Source organism: Bos indicus, chromosome 14 (genome assembly GCF_029378745.1).
Source record: "Bos indicus isolate NIAB-ARS_2022 breed Sahiwal x Tharparkar chromosome 14, NIAB-ARS_B.indTharparkar_mat_pri_1.0, whole genome shotgun sequence".
In the NCBI taxonomy this organism is placed as follows: domain Eukaryota; kingdom Metazoa; phylum Chordata; class Mammalia; order Artiodactyla; family Bovidae; genus Bos; species Bos indicus.
The window spans coordinates 66,472,740-66,492,470 of NC_091773.1; the positions used below are offsets into that span (position 1 = coordinate 66,472,740).

A 19,731-nucleotide genomic window follows, 5' to 3' on the forward strand; every position below is an offset into this window, starting at 1 on the left:
AGAATCCTGGAGTGGGTAGCCTATCCCTTCTCCAGGGGATCTTCCCCACCTAGGAATCAAACCGGCTATCAGGGAAGCCCCCAAAGGTGATCACAGCCTCTCATAAGTATCTAGTCTGCAGGGGCTACTCCGGGGCAAACAAAGGAAAAGGAAATTAGCCAAAAGAAATTATGGGGTTCCTATTAGTTTTAGGGAAATGAAAAAAGTTAGAATAAGTAGCGGGGGGAAAGTTCCTTATCATTACCGATGACAGTGAGAAGGAAGCGAGGAGAGCAACTGGGGAGGACATTGCAACTTAGGTCCTCACTGGGAAGGCAAAGGCAGGTGTTCTCCTTGGTAAGAAAAACCACTAGTGAAACTGACAGAGCAGTTGGAATGCCTAGCCCAGGGCTTCCCATCTCTTTGATGTCACGGCACACACGGAACACGGTATTTGTGCCGCACACAGAGCAGTGGAGGAAGCTACGCTGAGAGGGTTCGGGCCATCTGGACCCTGCCCTGCGGCCCGAGAGGCCGGGAGGAAGGCTGGCACACTGGATCCCACGCTCACAGGCTGGGAAGCGCTCATACACACAACACAGGGGACAAAGATATATTTCAATCACCAAAGACAGACCAGACCAGCATTAGCCAGGCAAGGCTGAGAAGGCAGACGAAGCAAGGTGGTCTGCCAAGAGTGGAACTCTCTCATCCTGCAGGGCCCTTTAGGACTACGTTTGAAAGAAAAGCTGCTTGTTGCGGAGAGCAGAAAGGGCTTTTTCACGGAGTGTGAAGACAAATACATTAGAGGCTTGTAAAAGTATGTCCTTGAAATGAGTGTCCTGGTGAAGGGAGCAGAAAATTAATTGATAGACAAATAAATAAATAAATACTTGATTTGATGGTACATCCTTATGCCTGTAAGGGAAGGAAGCAGATAGCCTTTCTTTCAGTGGACAGGAAGCAGGTCTATCACTGACCTCCCAGGGGCCTGGCATGGGGGGACCTGGAACAGCCACAGCGGAGCTGGCCGAGGCAGAGAGCTCTGGTCATAGAAGAGGCTTGTTGAGCAGTCTCTTGACAGGAAGTCACCTTAGCCTACGACGTCAAGTTCATTTTGTACTTATCTGTCTTAGATAATGATAACTGGTGCTATCCTGATGTCCACTCTGAATTATACTTGCATGGCCATAGAGTAAATAGTATGTAAATGAAATTTGACTTCCAGTGACCCGGAAAGTAGATAGATAGGGCAGATGTGTCACGATGCTTCTTACATCTTTTTATGTCTTGACTTTCCTACTTAATGTCCATTTGGACATGTCTCTTATCTAAATAGTCATGTATGAATGTGTCAGTTGGACCATAAAGAAAGCTGAGTGCCGAAGAATTGATGTTTTTGAACTGTGGTGTTGGAGAAGACTCTTGAGAGTCCCTTGGACTGCAAGGAGATCCAACCAGTCCATCCTAAAGGAGATCAGTCCTGAATATTCATTAGAAGGACTGATGCTGAAGCTGAAAACTCCAATACTTCGGCCACCTGATACGAAGAGCTGACTCATTTGAAAAGACCCTGATGCTGGGAAAGATTGAAGGCGGGAGGAGAAAGGGGACGACAGAGGATGAGATGGTTGGATGGCATCACCGACTCAATGGACATGAGTTTGGGTAAACTCCAGGAGTTGGTGATGGACAGGGAGGCCTGGCGTGCTGCAGCTCATGGGGTCGCAAGTGTCGGACACAACTGAGCAACTGAACTGAACTTATCTAGACAGACCTAATACAATCTGATGGTTTCAAAGCAAGTAAAATCATACAGATTTGAAAGTCAAAAAGTATTTGGTATGAATAAAGAGCATGTTATCGGGACTCAGGCGGGGTCTTTTGTCTTATTTGAAAAACCAGGCTGGAGGAGGGGCTGCAAGGAAGGTTGAGTGTGACATCTAAGAAAAGAGGGTCATCCCTCCCGGGTTGTCAGCATGCAGTCCGCACCTCACCAGAGCCCGGCCCGGTTACCCCGAGGACCCCAGAGCCCCGTGGGCCCTTCCTTGGGGAAGAAAATGGTGTCATCTGAACCTGACCCCATGGCACTGACTGCCCTTTTCTCCATCTCCCATGACCCCCCTTGTTTCTGAGCATGCTAGCAGTTCCTGGCTTATTTCACCCACTTTCATAAAGTGTAATGCCCATGGCATTTTAGCTATTTAAAATGATGTGAGGTTTTTTGATTTGGGTTTTGGGGAGGCTTCCCTCCCGATTGGGAGGGAAGGACATCCTTAAAGGACACAGCTCTGACATCCCAGAATGTACACAAAAGAATCAAGTCTAGGGCCAGAGGGCTATTCCCAAGGAAGGGTTTAAGGAATGTGAACAGTAACAGCTCCGAGGAAGTAAGGAAGCTTCTGAAGCCTCATGGTACTTTCCTGACACTAACACTCAATTGGAGAGTTACATTCGGATATTTCGCTTAAAAAAAACAAAATCATTACCTGGGCTACCTACATTTCTATACACTGGGATTCAAATCCTGGCCAAGTTCAATGTTTTATTTATCAGTTTTGGTAAGCCTTTCAAGTACTAGGTTTTTATTTTAAACTTGTTGTAAAACATTAACACAAAAGTGAAAGTGTACACATGAGCTGGGACGTGTGGCAACCTTGCAGAAGTATGATTTCAGAGAACACAAGAAAGCTTTGTTTTGCTGTGTTGGTCTTTTTCTGCATAACCTAGGAATCCCTTCACAACCCGACCCTGTCTTCTCAAGTCCACCTGGACCAACTTTACCTTCCAGTCTTTGTTATTCTGCCGGTCCTGATGCCTACCCTCCCTCTGCTTTTCTCAGTAGCACTCTCATCTCCCTGAATCCCCATCTCTGTCAGTCCATCCTTTCACCCAGCCACCCCCTCGATGTGAACTGCATGTATTCTATGTTGACGGCCACACGATGAGTTCTAGCAGAACTGGGCCTGGACCCGGATGGGACTGGAGTTTGTGAAAAGAACAAGATCCATCATTCACTAGCTCTGAGACCTTGGGCAAGTTACTTATCCTCCCCAGGCTGCAATTTTCCAGCTGAATTCGGTGAAACTAAGATTCTTACGAGGATTATATGAGAATACAGGCTCAAGTATCTGGAACCAAGTGGGTGCTCCTACTTCGTCTCCTGATTTCTGCTCCATGCCCATGTTTTGATGCAACTATACTAAATGTCAAAAGCCTTCAATTTTAGAAAAAGATGTGTTGGTGATGAGAGTGTCATTTGGTACAACCCTTATGAAGGCATTTAGGTAGTTAGCTCTCAAAATTATAAATGTGCTTGCCCTTTGACCTAGTAATGCCACTTTTTGGGAAATGGTCTTACAGTTACGCTTGTGCACTTTCAAAATGATGTATGTGTAAAGGAATTCACTGCAGCCTCATTTGCTGGAAACAAATCAAATGTGCCTCACTGGGGGTTTGGTTAAATAAATTACACAGTGGATTCTTAACCAAGGGTAAAAAAAAGAGAAAAAAGTTCTCTATATTACAAAGAGATTATAGAAAGAGCTCCATATTTTTAGGTGAAAGAAATTAAGTGAAGAATAATAGTGGGTATAATACACCACATTTTATGAATAAAGATGGGAGAGGGAAATAATATTTGAAATGTATAAAGAAACTTTGGGAGAATATATCCAAAAAAAAACCTAATAAAAATTTTTATCCATAGATGTGATTGTATTGAGCAGATGGTGAGGCTGGGGTGGGAGGTGGACTTTTCACTGTGTGCATTTTTCAGATGTTTTCAGTTTTATGACTATTCCATTACAATTAGCTGTATGTAATCAGCCCACCCAAAGACTTACCAAGCATGCTATGTCAAGCTCTAGAGGCAACACAAAGACATACAAGACTCAGTCCAGAGACTCTGCACTTGAACCAAAGAAATCCCATTTATATAATACTCGTATGCAAGAAAAGCCTCTAAAACTTACTTTAATGTTAATGATTTTTGTTCTTCAATTACAGAGGAGAAGTGTTCAGGACTGAAATATCACTGTGTGAAAATACTGGTTGATAACTAAAGGTATTTCTGCTACACAAAGGTCAATTCACATAACTGTGAAATTCAAGCCTCATCCTATTTATTATCTAGACAGTGGACTCCAAGCAGCTAGTGAGAGTTCAGATAAGAACAAACACATGATTACAGCTGTCAGTGGAAATGTACACATGGACCTAGCGATGAATTCGTCAATAATTACCACCTATTTACTCTGTCCACATCGGTGTTTTGGAGAAGGAAATGGCAACCCACTCCAGTGTTCTTGCCTGGAGAATCCCAGGGATGGAGGAGCCTGGTGGGCTGCCATGTATGGGGTCGCACAGAGCTGGACACGACTGAAGCGACTTAGCAGCAGCAGCATTGGTGTTTAAGCTATAAAACTTCTGGAAGAAGTCTGCAAGAAATGGGTGGCATTTTTATCAGGAAAGAGTGGGACAGTAATTACACTGAGAAGCAGAGGGCTGGCAGCATGGAGAGGAAGGTTCGATGCCAAAGGCCTGGAAACTTTTGAGTTCCATTAACGCCTATGAAGTCATCAAAATCTTTGTGTTCAGATTCATAAGCTCCAGGGGCACTGAAGAGAACAAAAATTGTTCTAATATGTAGAACATGCTTCCATGAACACAAGAAATTCCAAACTCAATCTGTCTAGTTGTCCTTTTGGAAAGAAAAGCTTCTTTTCTCACCCTTTACAGGGCATTCAAAATCTATGTGTGATGACTACCACGTAAGTAGTAGTAGTGTTCTGCACTTTGAGTAGCATTGGGTAATTATTTACATCAGAGCCAGTCTCCACACTGCCCCTCCAACCCCGTCCCCTCCCCCACCTACCATCTCTTCCTAGTGAGTCATCTTTGGGGGTGATGAAAAGCAGCTCAGGGGGAATTGTTATCTCATGCATCACAGCAAACATCTCCATGTGATCAACAGAATGGGTTATTCCTATTTAGCCTAACAGCTACTAACCAGCAGTAACTATCTGATTCACTGGAGCCCAGAAAATAAGTGCCTCCATATTCAGTGTTACAGAATTATTGAGCTGTAAGTGATCTCAGAGGTAATCTAGTCCAACCCATTATTTTATGATTCTTCTGCTTCCAGGTTAATACTACCTTATATATAATAGTTCTTAAACCAGTTACAGAAAATTGTTAAGCAGAACTATCCAAACACAAATACGGTCTGCAGCCAATTTTATACGTTTTAGCTTTAACTCCGGAGAAGGCAATGGCACCCCACTCCAGTACTCTTGCCTGGAAAATCCCATGGACGGAGGAGCCAGGTAGGCTGCAGTCCATGGGGTCTCAAAGAGTTGGACACGACTGAGTGACTTCACTTTCACTTTTCACTTTCATGCATTGGAGAAGGAAATGGCAACCCACTCCAGTGTTCTTGCCTGGAGAATCCCAGGGATGGGGGAGCCTGGTGGGCTGCCGTCTATGGGGTCCCACAGAGTCGGACACAGCTGAAGCGACTTAGCAGCAGCAGCTTCCCTGGTGGCTCAGACAATAAAGAATGTGCTGCAACGTAGGAGACCCAAGTTCAATCCCTGGGTCAGGAAGATCCCCCTGGAGAAGGGAATGGCTTCCCACTCCAGTATTCTTGCCTGGCTAATTTCATGGACAGAGGAGCCTGGTGGGCTACAGTCCGTGGGGTCACAAAGAGTCGGACACGACGGAGAAACTAACACACCCACACAGCTTTAACTCATAATATTGTGAATTTTAAAAGAATCTCTTACAATATGAAGATTATCTGTATCTCTATGGGAGGCCACTGCAAACTTCTCTATATCGATGTAGCTGCTGAAAATACCTCTAAGGCTACATGTCCTCCAAATATTCCTAGTTTAAACTTGGAAGCAAATATAACTTCATATTTCACTGATTCTTATTTAGGGATAAATATTTTACTCATGCTAGTATACTAGGTGAATATTATATTTATTACATATTTCATTTAGGGATTATAATAAACTCTATTATAATATTCAATTTACATAGTTAGATACTCGATTATACTTTCCTGTGTTTCTTTTGTTGTTTGCACAGTGAATGACCATACACCTAATGGGGCTCCAGAACAATGTGAGACAAAAAGAGGTTTAAATCAAGTTGTCACAAACAGATTTAAGGAGGAAGAGAACAGATAAGAAGTCAAATTATGGAATCAGAGTACCTGAGTTCAAAGCTCAGCTCTGACTCTCAAGGAGCCCCACAGGTTTGGCAAATTACTCTTCTCTGTAAAATGGGAACAATCATAAAACTTAGTCAAAGCATTGTTATAAGGATTAAATGTAATCATTCAACAATCATGTGCCAAGCATTGTTAAGCACTGGGGGTACAGTGAGTAAATGCATGTGCCGGACATTTAATAAACGTGGACTATTTTAATCTAAAAGCAAACACACACAGGCTTTGGGTTGTATACAGAATTTAAAGAAGTTTTGAGCTACAGAAATACGAATGAATTATTTATGGGGCCTCCAAGTCCATGGAGTTGAAAAGCTGATGAACATACAATAGTATCTAATTACAAGGGAATACTGTCTGAGGATCAGATGCAAAATACACCTGTTGATTGATTCAATATGTGCATCAAGCAATTTATTAATTTTCTATGCTCAAAACCTGGTTTTTTTGTCAGTTGTTTTAACATTTCTTTCAGAACAACATCTGTGAAAACTTAAAACTCCAATGAAAGCATGAATAAAAAAAATGAAACAGCATGACTCATGTGGATAGTTATTTATATTGGTGATAAAATGTTTATTAAAACAAGGTTATTCATTATTTTTTAAGAGGATTAAAAAACCCTTCCAGCCACTGAACATTTTGCCCCTCCCCAAGAGTAACATTCCCTACAAGTTTTTATCAGTTAAAAAATCTACAATGATGATTTAGTGCTCTGCTTTTTAAATTCCTAGGATATCTGGGGGCACGGCTGGGGGATAAGAGAAACCAAAGTAATACAGTATATCTTCCTGAAGCATCAGTTTTTCATACTAAAACCAACAAGGACTGATCATGGAACAGAATGCAAAAAAACAGAATCCATCTGATTTCATAAAACATCAAAGAAATTATTTCCTGCCCTGGCCTCCAGAGAGCAGATTTTGGGGACAGAGGCGTTCATCATTTTTAGGAGAAAGGTCAGCAAGCCCTGTACATTAGAAATGGATTTCTTCCATCTCTTCACATTGTTGTCAGTTCACCAGGGGTTTGGAATCACTTTTATACAGGGCTTTAAATATTTGGCCTACTTCCACATTTCTATTGCTTTCTGTTGTCTACGAAATTAAAAATAAATTATCACACACCACAAAAATGACTGTAACACGGCCTATTTCTGACTAGACACAGTGTCTGAGCTTTGAAACACCATTCTTGAAAAGCCTGAGCGCTCCCTACTACAAAATCAGAAAGACGTGTTATTGGAATAACACAAGGTGCTAAAAGAAAACTTGTGAGAAGGAATTAGCCAGAGTGTAGAATTTCTCATAAAGTTAGCTTTGAAGAAGACTGTAAATTAACCTGAAGGAATGTGCTTAACCTTCAGAGCTTTGTTCAAAGCAACAGCCACTCAAAATCTAAGAAGTGAAGCTGCTATAAAACCCAGCTATTCTCTGGTTCATTCATGTTTCATTCTTTTCACAGCACTTATCACGGTCAGAAACTATGTCAATCACCTGTTCAACTTGTCTGATGTTCGTCTTCCTCCCCACCCCCATCCCAGACCCCAGGAATAGGGTCTTTGCATCTTCAGCACCTAGCCAAGCACCTGGCTATTGTATAGAGACAGAAGCGTGTGGTGCATTTCCACGTAAGTTTCAGTGAGGACCACTTTTCATCACACTCGTATTCACTGAGAAATACTTAAGCCAAGGATGGTGGACAGTGCATCTGACCTCTTTAAAAATTCAGGAACCTGTGCGCTGAGTATATGCTCATCTGCACAGTAATCTGAAATCTTGTACGCTGAAGGACAAGAAATTCTGCATCTGTTTAACAGAGCGCGGTGGCTGACCGCGTTAGGGACTTAAGGCCAACTCCCCGCGCTGCCACGGGCAGCGGGGTCTCTCCACTCCTGGGCTCCCTCCCGCGTGGGGCACCGTGGGCGGCGGAGCGCACCAGGACCGCCGCATCCTGGGCCACGGCAGCGCCGCTCCGGGTCTCACTCGCATCCTTAGGGAGGAGCCGCCCCCTGCCCGGCCGGGTGGGCACGAGTCACACCCGTCGGACCCCGGGGAAGCGAACCCACCCAAGCCCCAGGGCGCGGGCGGGGTGGCGGTGGGGCCGGGTCCCCTGCTCACCGCTGCGAAGCCTGTTGCCATCGCCGGCCTTGTTGAGGGCGCTGCTGGAGCAGCCCATCACGGGCAGGAGGACGCCCGGAGGGCGAGCGCGGCGACCGCGCGGGCTGGGGACCCTGAGCCGGGATCCCGCGCGAAACGCTCAGGCGGCACAAGTTCCTTCAACTCCGAGCGGCCAGCTCCGGCGCTTACAGAGCGCAAGCGCGCAGCGGAGCTCTGGGTGGGGGCGCGCACCGCTGCGTGGGAGGGCCCGCACCGCTGGGTGGGGGCGCGCACCTGGAGAGGGAAGCGAGCCGCTCGTTGGGAGAAGGTGCCAGGGAGGGGACAGCGGGGACGCAGAAGAGGACAAAGACAAGAAAGGAGCCAGGTAGGGCGAAGGTGGAGAAGGTGGTAAAGGCAGAGAGGAAAGTTGCCTAGGAAGCAGGGATAAAGATGCTGAGTTTTGGGAGAGGGGGCGAAGGGCTTGGGAGGGATCACGTCTGAGTCATCCCTAAATAGCTGGGGAGGGGAGGAGGCGATGGTGGCCAGTGGCTATTGATTGGTGACTGGATTTGTGATGACAGGCTTCTTACATAACTTCAGGACTGTTACCACGAGGAAGTTTAACGTTGAGAAGATACTATTTAATCCACTCCTTATTCAACTGTGGTCAAGTGTCCAACCCAGGACTTAGTTGTTCAGTCGCTCGGTCCTGTCGGACTCTGTGGCCCCATGGACTGCGGCTTGCCAGGGTTCCCTGTCCCCTGTCCTTCACTACACCTTGCATTGAGTTTGCTTTAACGAACTAAAGCAAACTAGTTTTTCAGTCTTTTTCTTTCCTGACCGTGACTTTCCCCACCCCACCCCCCAGAAAATAAGCTATTTATTTTGTAGGTGGAGAAGGAAACGGCAACCCACTCCAGTGTTCTTGCCTGAAGAATCCCAGGGATGGAGGAGCCTGGTAGGCTGCTGTCTATGGGGTCGCACAGAGTCGGACACGACTGAAGCGACTTAGCAGCAGCAGCAGCAGTTCCAGTTTGTCTGATGTTTCCTCAAGATTGTTTTCGGTTTATGCAGTTTTGGCTGGCATACTGTTATGTCGTCTGTGGATTCGTATCAACAAGCCCATAATATCAATTTCCCCTATTATTAGTGATGTTAACTTTGATCAGTTAGTTAAGGTAGTGTCTGCCAGGTTTCTCCACTGAAAAGTTACTATTTTACACTTAGTACCACCTGATCTGCCTCTTGAGAAACCTATATGCAGGTCAGGAAGCAACAGTTAGAACTGGACATGGAACAACTGACTGGTTCCAAATAGGAAAAGGAGTACGTCAAGGCTGTATATTGTCACCCTGCTTATTTAACTTATATGCAGAGTACATCATGAGAAATTCTGGGCTGGAAGAAGCACAAGCTGGAATCAAGATTGCCAGGAGAAATATCAGTAACCTGAGGTATGCAGATGACACCACCCTTATGGCAGAAAGTGAAGAAGAACTAAAGAGCCTCTTGATGAAAGTGAAAGTGGAGAGTGAAAAAGTTGGCTTAAAGCTCAACATTCAGAAAACAAAGATCATGGCATCCAGTCCCATCACCTCATGGCAAATAGATGGGGAAACAGTGGAAACAGTGGCTGACTTTATTTTTCTGGGCTCCAAAATCACTGCAGATGGTGACTGCAGCCATGAAATTAAAAGACGCTTACTCCTTGGAAGGAAAGTTATGACCAACCTAGAGAGCATATTAAAAAGCAGAGACATTACTTTGCCAACAAAGGTTCGTCTAGTCAAGGCTATGGTTTTTCCAGTGGTCATGTATGGATGTGAGAGTTGGAGTATAAAGAAAGCTGAGCACCAAAGAATTGATGCTTTTGAACTGTGGTGTTGGAGAAGACTCTTGAGAGTCCCTTGGACTGCAAGGAGATCCAACCAGTCCATCCTAAAGGAGATCAGTCCTGGGTGTTTATTGGAAGGACTGATGTTGCAGCTGAAACTCCAATACTTTGGCCACCTGATGCAAAGAGCCGACTCATTTGAAAAGACCCTGATGCTGGGAGGGATTGGGGGCAGGAGGAGAAGGGAACAACAGAGGATGAGATGGTTGGATGGCATCATGGACTCGATGGACATGGGTTTGGGAGGACTCTGGGAGTTGGTGATGGACAGAGAGGCCTGGCGTGCTGCAGTTCATGGGGTTGCAAAGAGTCGGACACAACTAAGTATCATTTATCTCATCAAACTTTTATATGCTACTTTTAGCATGTATTAATAGTCTTGCTTGGATCAATTACAACTATGATTATCAAATGGTTATTTTTGTAATTTCCTAATCTCTCATTATGCTACTCTGAGGAAGCACTTCCCTTTCCCTCCACTTATTATTCATTTATTTATAGTAATAAATATTCATTTATTTTTACATTATTCAGTGAGCTATGTTACCATCTGTGTTAATTTGCTATGGCTGCCTTAACAAAGTACCAGATTGTGTGCCTTAAACAGCAGAAATCTATTTCCTCCCATTTCTGAGGCTGGAAGTCTGAAATAAAGGTATCAGCAGGGTTGGTTTCTTCTGAAGGCCTGTGTCCTTGGCTGGTCAATGGCAGTACCTTCACATGGTCTTCCTGCCATTTGTTTCTGTGTCCCAATAACCTTATACAGATACCAGTCATATTGAATTGACATCATTTTACCTTAATTATCTCTTGAAAGACAGTAACTCCAAATACTGCCACATTACAAGGTATAGGAGGGTTAGGGCTTAAACATGTGAACTGGAGGGAGGCCATGATTCAGTCCATAACATCATCTTTACTTATTTGATGCTCAAATTGCCTGAAATGTGTCATATTTCCCTATATGGGTCATAGGATACACAGCCATGGTCTTTAGCATATGTTTAGAGGTTTTTCCCTCCTCCCTCCCTTCATTCCCATCTTCCCTTCTTCTCCCTTGTCCCTTCACTTTTTTTCTTTCTCCATCTTCATCTCTGTCTCCCTTCTGCAGTGCAAGCCTCATTGATGCCTTGGCCACCCAACAATCAGTTCACAAATCCCTTCAAGGGAAGAAGAGACTGGGTATCTATGAGGAAATACATTTGACAACATTACAAATATAGACTGTGAATCTTCTCCTTCCTTCTGTCTGGGGTTACTGTGCCCCAAGGAAAGAGAAGTTTTTTGAAAATGGCTAATGATTTGGCTGGATTCCAAGTCAAAAACTTGGAAAGAGCATGATTATAGGATTGGTACCAGGAAGTTTAGGGGAGAGGAATGTGGAATAGGCCTATATTTAGGAAATATGTGTGTGCTATGTAAATGTTATCAGAAGGCCCTGTACTAGATTGGCCTGCCATAACAAAATACCGTAAACTGGGTGGTTTAAACAAATACTTATTTCTCACATTTCTGGAACCTAGACTTCTAAGACCAAGATGCTGGCCTATTTGATTTCTTTCCACCTCGTGGATTGCAGCCTTCTCACTGTGTGTTCATAAGAAGGGTTAGGGGATAGATCTTCCTCTTCTCATTAAGTTAGATCAGATTAGGGTCCCAACCTTATGACCCCATTTAACCTTAATTAACTCCTGAAAACCCTAACTAGTCACAGTGGGGGTTAGGTTGAAATAGGACTTTGGCGTAGGGGTGCAAGTCAGCTCACAGCTGACTTCAGATGATTCTTCCCACTTCAGATGTTTCTTTTTTTTTTTTTTAAGTCACATTTAATTTTATTTAGATAATGAAAATTTTCAAAACTCCACTGTCACAAAAAGAGGTGTAAGAGACTTCCCTGCTGGTCCAGGAGTTAAGACTCCGAACTTACACTGCAGGGGGTATGAGTTCAGGGAACTAACATCTCATATGCCCTGCAGCCAAAGAAATAAAAAAAAAAGAGAGAGATGCAATAACTCACAGATTAGTTAAACATAAATACATAACTTGAATATTAATGCTTTCATGCTAAACCAGGGTTTCAGTTCAGTTCAGTCGCTCAGTTGTGTCCGATTCTGCCACCCCATGGACTGCAGCACGCCAGGCCTCCCTGTCCATCACCAACTCCCGGAGTCCACCCAAACTCATGTCCATTGAGTCAGTGATGCCATCCAACCATCTCATCCTCCATCGTCCCCTTCTCCTCCTGCCCTCAATCTTTCCTAGCATCAGGGTCTTTTCAAATGAGTCAACTCTTCACATTAGGTGGCCAAAGTATTGGAGTAACCAGGGCTTACTGAGCCTATTAAGTATTTTTTTAGGAGTAGACTTGGGTATCTTACTTTTCCTCAGAGATAATTTGTTAGTCAAGCCATTTCCTTCAGAGGAAGCATTTTATAATCAAGTGAACAATAATCTGAGCCACCAGGTGCCCTGTGTATGTTAGGAAGTCTTTCTCATGGGCCATCCCCATGCCTGCTCAGTGGGCTCAGGGACAAAATGACAGGGATAGAAACCATGTATGGCCTCAAACCACTCCATGGTTTACCTGACTGAGTGCCTAATTCAGCAGCAACAAGAGTGACCAACTGTAAGCCTCTGAAATGGTATGCTTCCTTTTTAAGATCTTCTTCATGGAAGAGTGACTGGCCCTCTTTGGGGACAGTGGAGAATCATTATTGTAATAGACACTGGATTAGGTTTGCATTTCCTGCTCATCATGCCTCTAACAGCATCATCAATTTAGGGGACATCACACATCCATCAAGACATTATTTAGTATCATATCTTATCAAAAACTCATTTTACCACGAGACAAGTAAGGTAATAGGTTAATTTCTATGTGATTTACTGGTCTTTCATTATATCTCATCATCCAGAAGAAGGCAAACCTGTAGAATGATGGGATGGCTCTCAGTTATGGCGTAGTCAAGACAAAGCACTTTTGAAGGGGTGCTTTCCTGTGGCTTGCTCTGAAGTAATGACTAATAAATAGTGTGGCTTCCCCATAACCAGTATACATAGATGGGGTCTTGTTCATTTGGTAGACTACAAAACACATTTCTGCTTAACTGAGCTAACTTGTTTTTATTGCTTATAATTAAGTATCTAGTCGGAGATACAATGCCTACTATCTTCCCTCTCACAGACCACACTCATTCCTTTAGTCTTTTCTTGATAATACTGAATCATAACTGATACTGTGATTTTAAAGGTGTTATATCTTGGAGATATAGTTCATGAATCTTCTTACCTTCAAGGACTCCATTTGCCATTTTTGCTAGACATACTCATGTTTTGATGTCACAAAATTGCATTTGTTCTCTTTTTCTCCATTAAGTATCAGTGACATTTTCTGATCAGCCTGACATGGTGTTACAGAATTAAGTTCTAGTTAAAAGCAAAAAAAAAAAAAAAATTGATGTCTTAGCCTATACATTACAGCTTTATTAAGGATAACAGTACATGGCAGACTTTTCTTTTTTAAATCTAAGAAAAAAAATTTTTTTTTGGCTGAGCAATTCAGCACTTGGGATCTTAATCTCCTAACCAGGGATCTTAGTTCTCCAGCAATGGAATCATGGAATCTTAACCACTGGGTGCAGGGACACCCACCCCCTGCAGGGAGGTCCCAAATGCCAGACTTTTCAAATTATTAAAAATAAAATGTAAAGTGTCATTCTTTTGTGAACATTTAGACAGGAATTCCATTTCTACTAAAATTTCAACAACTGACTCTAAGAAATACAAAGTAAGCAAGAGGCCAACCTTTATAGACACCAATCTACTTTCCAAAAGTGTCACTTCTCCACAGTAAAATAGTGAATAAAGCGCTCTGACCTCTTTGTATCCAAGAGTATAAAAAACGTATGCTTTTTGAGAAATGGACAAATGATTTTTAAGAAAATAGGAGAAAGTGTTTCTCTGGTCTATTTTTAATCCAGTGCAGTCTGGAGTATTCCCAGTCTGAATGGGAATGGGTATAGAAGAAATATTTTGGATTCTTCATTATTGTGGAGGCAGAAATGGTAGAGAGGAATATGTAAGCATTCATTCCTTCTTGTCCCCTGTAGGTTCAGAATTCATGTATCAGTGTATGTGTGTTTAGTTAGTTGAAAGGCCATCAACATTCACTGAGTTTACGGGGTCTTTTCACTTGGATTCACTGTCCCTCCCTCTTCCTGCTATATTTCTGAGCATTTTTAACATCTATTGTGACTGAAGAATATGAAGGTTGAGTTAGACAAGTAGAATTCCAAGTAACTAACCAGCTCCTTCCTAATCTGGACAATGAGTAAGTAATAGTTGATGGTAATGAACATGATAGGTTTAACTGCTTCACAATAAGGGGATGGGCCAGTGTACTGAACCAATGAATATCAGATGAACTTGTTAGTATTTGCTCTAACAGGGAATGCAGGCTGTCACTTCTCATTCTCACACCAAGTAAAAACTAGAAGCACAATAACGCAGGTGCCTGGAGAACTGTCAGAAACTTGGAGCAGCGATTTTGTTGAAGGAGAACTAGAGAGCCTGTCCTGTCACGTTGACCTGTTGGTATTCCTTCTAAATCACTCTGAAATGCTTCAGACTAGCATCCAGGACGGAGAAGCCAATAGCACCCCACTCCAGTACTCTTGCCTGGCAAGTCCCATGGATGGAGGAGCCTGGTGGGCTGCAGTCCATGGGGTCACTAAGAGTCGGACATGACTGAACGACTTCACTTTCACTTTTCACTCTCATGCATTGGAGAAGGAAATGGCAACTCACTCCAGTGTTCTTGCCTGGAGCATCCCAGGGACAGGGGAGCCTGATGGGCTGCCGTCTATGGGGTCACACAGAGTTGGACACGACTGAAGCGACTTAGCAACAACAGCAGCAGCAGCATCCAGGAACAATAAAATAAAGTCTGGATGGCAAAGTCCTTTATTTTTTTTTTAGTTTATTTATATTTACTGATTTTTGGCTGTACCAGGTCCTCGTTGCTTTTTCTCATGGGTTTTCTCTAGTTGCTATGTGAGGGCTCCTCTTGCAGTGATTTCTCTTGTGGAGTTATGGAGCACAGGCTGTAGGCATGAGGGCTTCAGTAGTTGTAAACACATGGGCTTAGTTGCTCCGAAGCATGTGGAATCTTCCCAGTCCAGGGATTGAACCTGTGTCCCCTGCTTTGGCAAGATTTCTGTCCACTGTCCCTGCCACCAGGGAAGTCCATAAAGTCCTTTCTTGAAACATACACATTCCTTGACTTTTGGGTATGAAGATTTTCAAACTCACAAATGGTTGAATAGTTTGATGAATATCTGTATACCTCAAACCCATTTCCTGCAGTGCAAGGCAGATCTTAACCACTGGACCACCAGGGAAGCCCTCATTCCTTTTTATTAGTCAGCCATATTTCAATTGAACACATGGTTTCTTTCTTTGGCGATGCAGTGGAGCCATTAAACTTCTGACAGTGTGCTTCAGTGACCACTCTCAAAACTCTTTGCAATGCATGCATTGTATGCATTAGAGAAGTGAAAATCAAAACTACAGAGAGATGTCACCTCACACCAGTCAGAATAGCCAGCATCAAAAGTCTACAAACAATAAATGTTGGAGAGGGTGTGGAGAAAAAGGAATGCTTTTGCACTGTTGGTGGGAATGTAAATTGATACAGCCACTATGAAAGACAGTTCGGAGATTCCTTAAAAAACTAGGAATAAAACCACCATATGACCTGGCAATCCCACTCCTAGGCATATACCCTGAGGAAACCAAAATTGAAAAAGACACATGCATCCCATTGTTCACCGCAGCACTATTTACAATAGCTAGAATATGGAAGCAACCTGGATGTCCATTGACAGATGAATAGATAAAGAAGTTGTGGTACATATACACAATGGAATATTATTCAGTCATAAAAGGAAAGCCTTTGAGTCAGTCCTAATGAGGTGGATGAACCTAGAACCTATTATACAGAGTGAAGTAATTCAGATAGAGAAAGATAAATATCGTATTCTAATGCATATATATAGAATCTAGAAAAATGGTACTGAAGAATTTATTTACAGGGCAGCAATGGAGAAACAGAACTAGAAACTAGACTTATGGACATGGGGAGAGGGGAGGAGGGGGTGAGATGTATGAAAAGAGTAACACAGAAACTTGCACTGCTGCTGCTGTTAAGTCGCTTCAGTCATATCCAACTCTGTGCAATCCCATAGACAGCAGCCCACCAGGCTCCCCCATCCCTGGGATTCTCCAGGCAAGAACACTGGAGGGGGTTGCCATTTCCTTCTCCAATGCATGAAAGTGAAAAGTGAAAGTGAAGTCACTCAGTCATGTCCGACTCTTCGAGACCCTGTGGACTGCAGCCTACCAGGCTCCTCCGTCCATGGGATTTTCCAGGCAAGAGTACTGGAGTGGGGTGCCATTACCATAGGTAAAATAGATAGCCAACAGGAATTTGCTGTATGGCTCAGGAAACTCAAACAGGGGCTCTATATCAACCTACAGGGGCGAGATGGGGCGGGAGATGGGAGGGAGGTTCAAAAGGGAGAGGGTATATGTATACCTATGGCTGATTCATGTTAAGGTTTGACAGAAAACAACAAAATTCTGTAAAGCAATTATCCTTCAATAAAAAATAAATAAATAAAAACACATGCGTGTGTGCTAAGTTACTTCAGTTGTGTCTGACTCTTTGGGACCCTATGGACTGTAGCCCACCAGGCTCCTCTGTCCATGGGACTCTCCAGGCAAGGATACTGGAGTGGATTACCATGCTTCTCCAGGGGATCTTCCCAACTCAGGGATGGAACCTGCATCTCATACATCTAACTGCATTGGCAGGCGGGTTCTTTACCACTAGTGCCACCTGGGAAGCCCATCTCTATAGTAATCTGAAATTATTCCTGAATATTTAAATGTCGTTATTCCAAAATGAGATATGATGTAAGTGTAAAAGAAGATACATTGTATTTTTACTTTTTGGTATGAAGATTTTCAAACTCACAAAAAGTTGAATAGTACAATGAATACTCGTTTATCTTCCACTTTAAATTCAACAATTATTAACTCTTTGCTGCATTTGGGCTTTCAAGCTGGTTTTAGAAAAGGCAGAGGAACCAGAGATCAAATTGCCAACATCCACTGGATCATGGAAAAAGCAAGAGAGTTCCAGAAAAACATCTATTTCTGTTTTATTGACTATGCCAAAGCCTTTGACTGTGTGGATCACAATAAACTGTGGAAAATTCTGAAAAAGATGGGAATACCAGACCACCTGATCTGCCTCTTGAGAAATTTGTATGCAGGTCAGGAAGCAACAGTTAGAACTGGACATGGAACAACTGACTGGTTCCAAATAGGAAAAGGAGTACGTCAAGGCTGTATATTGTCACCCTGTTTATTTAACTTATATGCAGAGAACATCATGAGAAACGCTGGACTGGAAGAAACACAAGCTGGAATCAAGATTGCCGGGAGAAATATCAATAACCTCAGATATGCAGATGACACCACCCTTATGGCAGAAAGTGAAGAGGAACTAAAAAGCCTCTTGATGAAGGTGAAAGTGGAGAGTGAAAAAGTTGGCTTAAAGCTCAACATTCAGAAAATGAAGATCATGGCATCTGGTCCCATCACTTCATGGGAAATTGATGGGGAAACAGTGGAAACAGTGTCAGACTTTATTTTTCTGGGCTCCAAAATCACTACAGATGGTGACTGCAGCCATGAAATTAAAAGACGCTTACTCCTTGGAAGGAAAGTTATGACCAACCTAGATAGCATATTCAAAAGCAGAGACATTACTTTGCCAACAAAGGTTCGTCTAGTCAAGGCTATGGTTTTTCCTGTGGTCATGTATGGATGTGAGAGTTGGACTGTGAAGAAGGCTGAGTGCCGAAGAATTGATGCTTTTGAACTGTGGTGTTGGAGAAGACTCTTGAGAGTCCCTTGGACTGCAAGGAGATCCAACCAGTCCATTGTGAAAGAGATCAGCCCTGGGATTTCTTTGGAAGGACTGATGCTAAAGCTGAAACTCCAGTACTTTGGCCACCTCATGCGAAGAGTTGACTCATTGGAAAAGACTCTGATGCTGGGAGGGATTGGGGGCAGGAGGAGAAGGGGATGACAGAGGATGAGATGGCTGGATGGCATGACTGGATGGACAGGAGTTTGAGTGAACTCCAGGAGTTGGTGATGGACAGGGAGGCCTGGCGTGCTGCGATTCATGGGGTCGCAGAGTCGGACACAACTGACAGACTGATCTGATCTGATCTGATCTGTGGCTCAGCTGGTAAAGAATCTGCCTGCAATGAAGGAGACCTGGGTTCAATCCCCAGGTTGGGAAGATCCCCTGGGAAAGGGAAAGGCTACCCACTCCAGTATTCTGGCCTGGAGAATTCCACGGACTGTATAGTCCATGGTGTCACGAAGAGTCAGACATGACTGAGTATTTTCACTTGCTGCATTTACTCCATCTATTTATCTACATTTATTCTAGGATTTTATTTACATTTATTCAACAATTTGAAAGTTGCAGGGACTTCCCTGGTGGTCCAGCGGTGAAGACTCTGGGCTTCCACTGAAGGGGGCACCATAAAATAGTTCAACATTTATCTCTTTAGAAAAGGGATGACTTAAAGTAGCTATTTTAAGTAAAAGTAATAGTAATCTTCCAACACAGGGGGTCAACAAACTATGGCCTGCAGGCCAAATCCTGACTTTGTAAAGAAGGTTTTATTGGAACACAGCCATGCTCATCCATTTACATACTGTCTCTAACTGCTCTTGTGCTGCATCAGCAGAGTTGAGTAGTTGCCACGGAGACCATACAGCCAGAGTCTAAAATCTTTATTATTATTTGGCTCTCTACAGAAAAAGCTTGCCGACTCCAGCTCTAATAAATACAAGTGTGGAAATAGTTATGAAATCTTCACAAGCCAAAGGATTTGACTGTCATTCTTGCATGGGAAGTGTTTCTTCCACTAGTGTTTGGGTTTCGCAATGCCGTGCATGAGTTTAGGTGTGTGTGAGTGGTTGCGGTGGGGAGGTTGGGGAGACAGGAGTGGACTGAGGAAGAAAGCTAACGCCCACTGCACATGGCCCTGTGCTAGGTGCTTCACACACCGTTACTTTTACTGCGATCCTCACAATACCACGAGGTAGAGTCTATCATTCTAGCTTTTTGATAAGGAAACTGAAACTTAGAAGTTAGACAGTTTGAGCCAAGTCTTTCAGGTATTAAATAGAAAAAGCAAGAACCTAAACCTATCTCCAAAGAGATATAACAAGATCAGTTAGGACTCTGTAGGTAAAATTTTCAAACATTTTGTGGTCATGATTCATATATATCAGTGTATGAATGTCTATCCCTGGCTTCCAGTACAAAACCATGGTAAGATCCCTGTGAGAAAGCAACTAAGACCTTCCTTTAAAATATAGTGAGGACATTACACACAAAAAAGTATTTTTATGACATATATTAAGGACCA

The 19,731-nt window shown here is 43.2% G+C and overlaps 1 protein-coding gene across 2 annotated transcripts in view; it reads right to left on the reverse strand.

Annotated features, from left to right (window-relative positions):
• ERICH5 (glutamate rich 5) overlaps positions 1-8,783 on the reverse strand; it is a 30,655-nt gene extending 21,872 nt beyond the window's left edge. For both annotated transcript variants that reach the window (XM_070802857.1, XM_019974140.2), the window contains exon 1: positions 8,338-8,783. In XM_070802857.1, the coding sequence (XP_070658958.1) occupies positions 8,338-8,395 (58 nt within the window). In that variant the 5' untranslated portion in view covers positions 8,396-8,783. The remainder of the gene's footprint in view (positions 1-8,337) is intronic.
• Between the last annotated feature and the right edge of the window lie 10,948 nt (positions 8,784-19,731).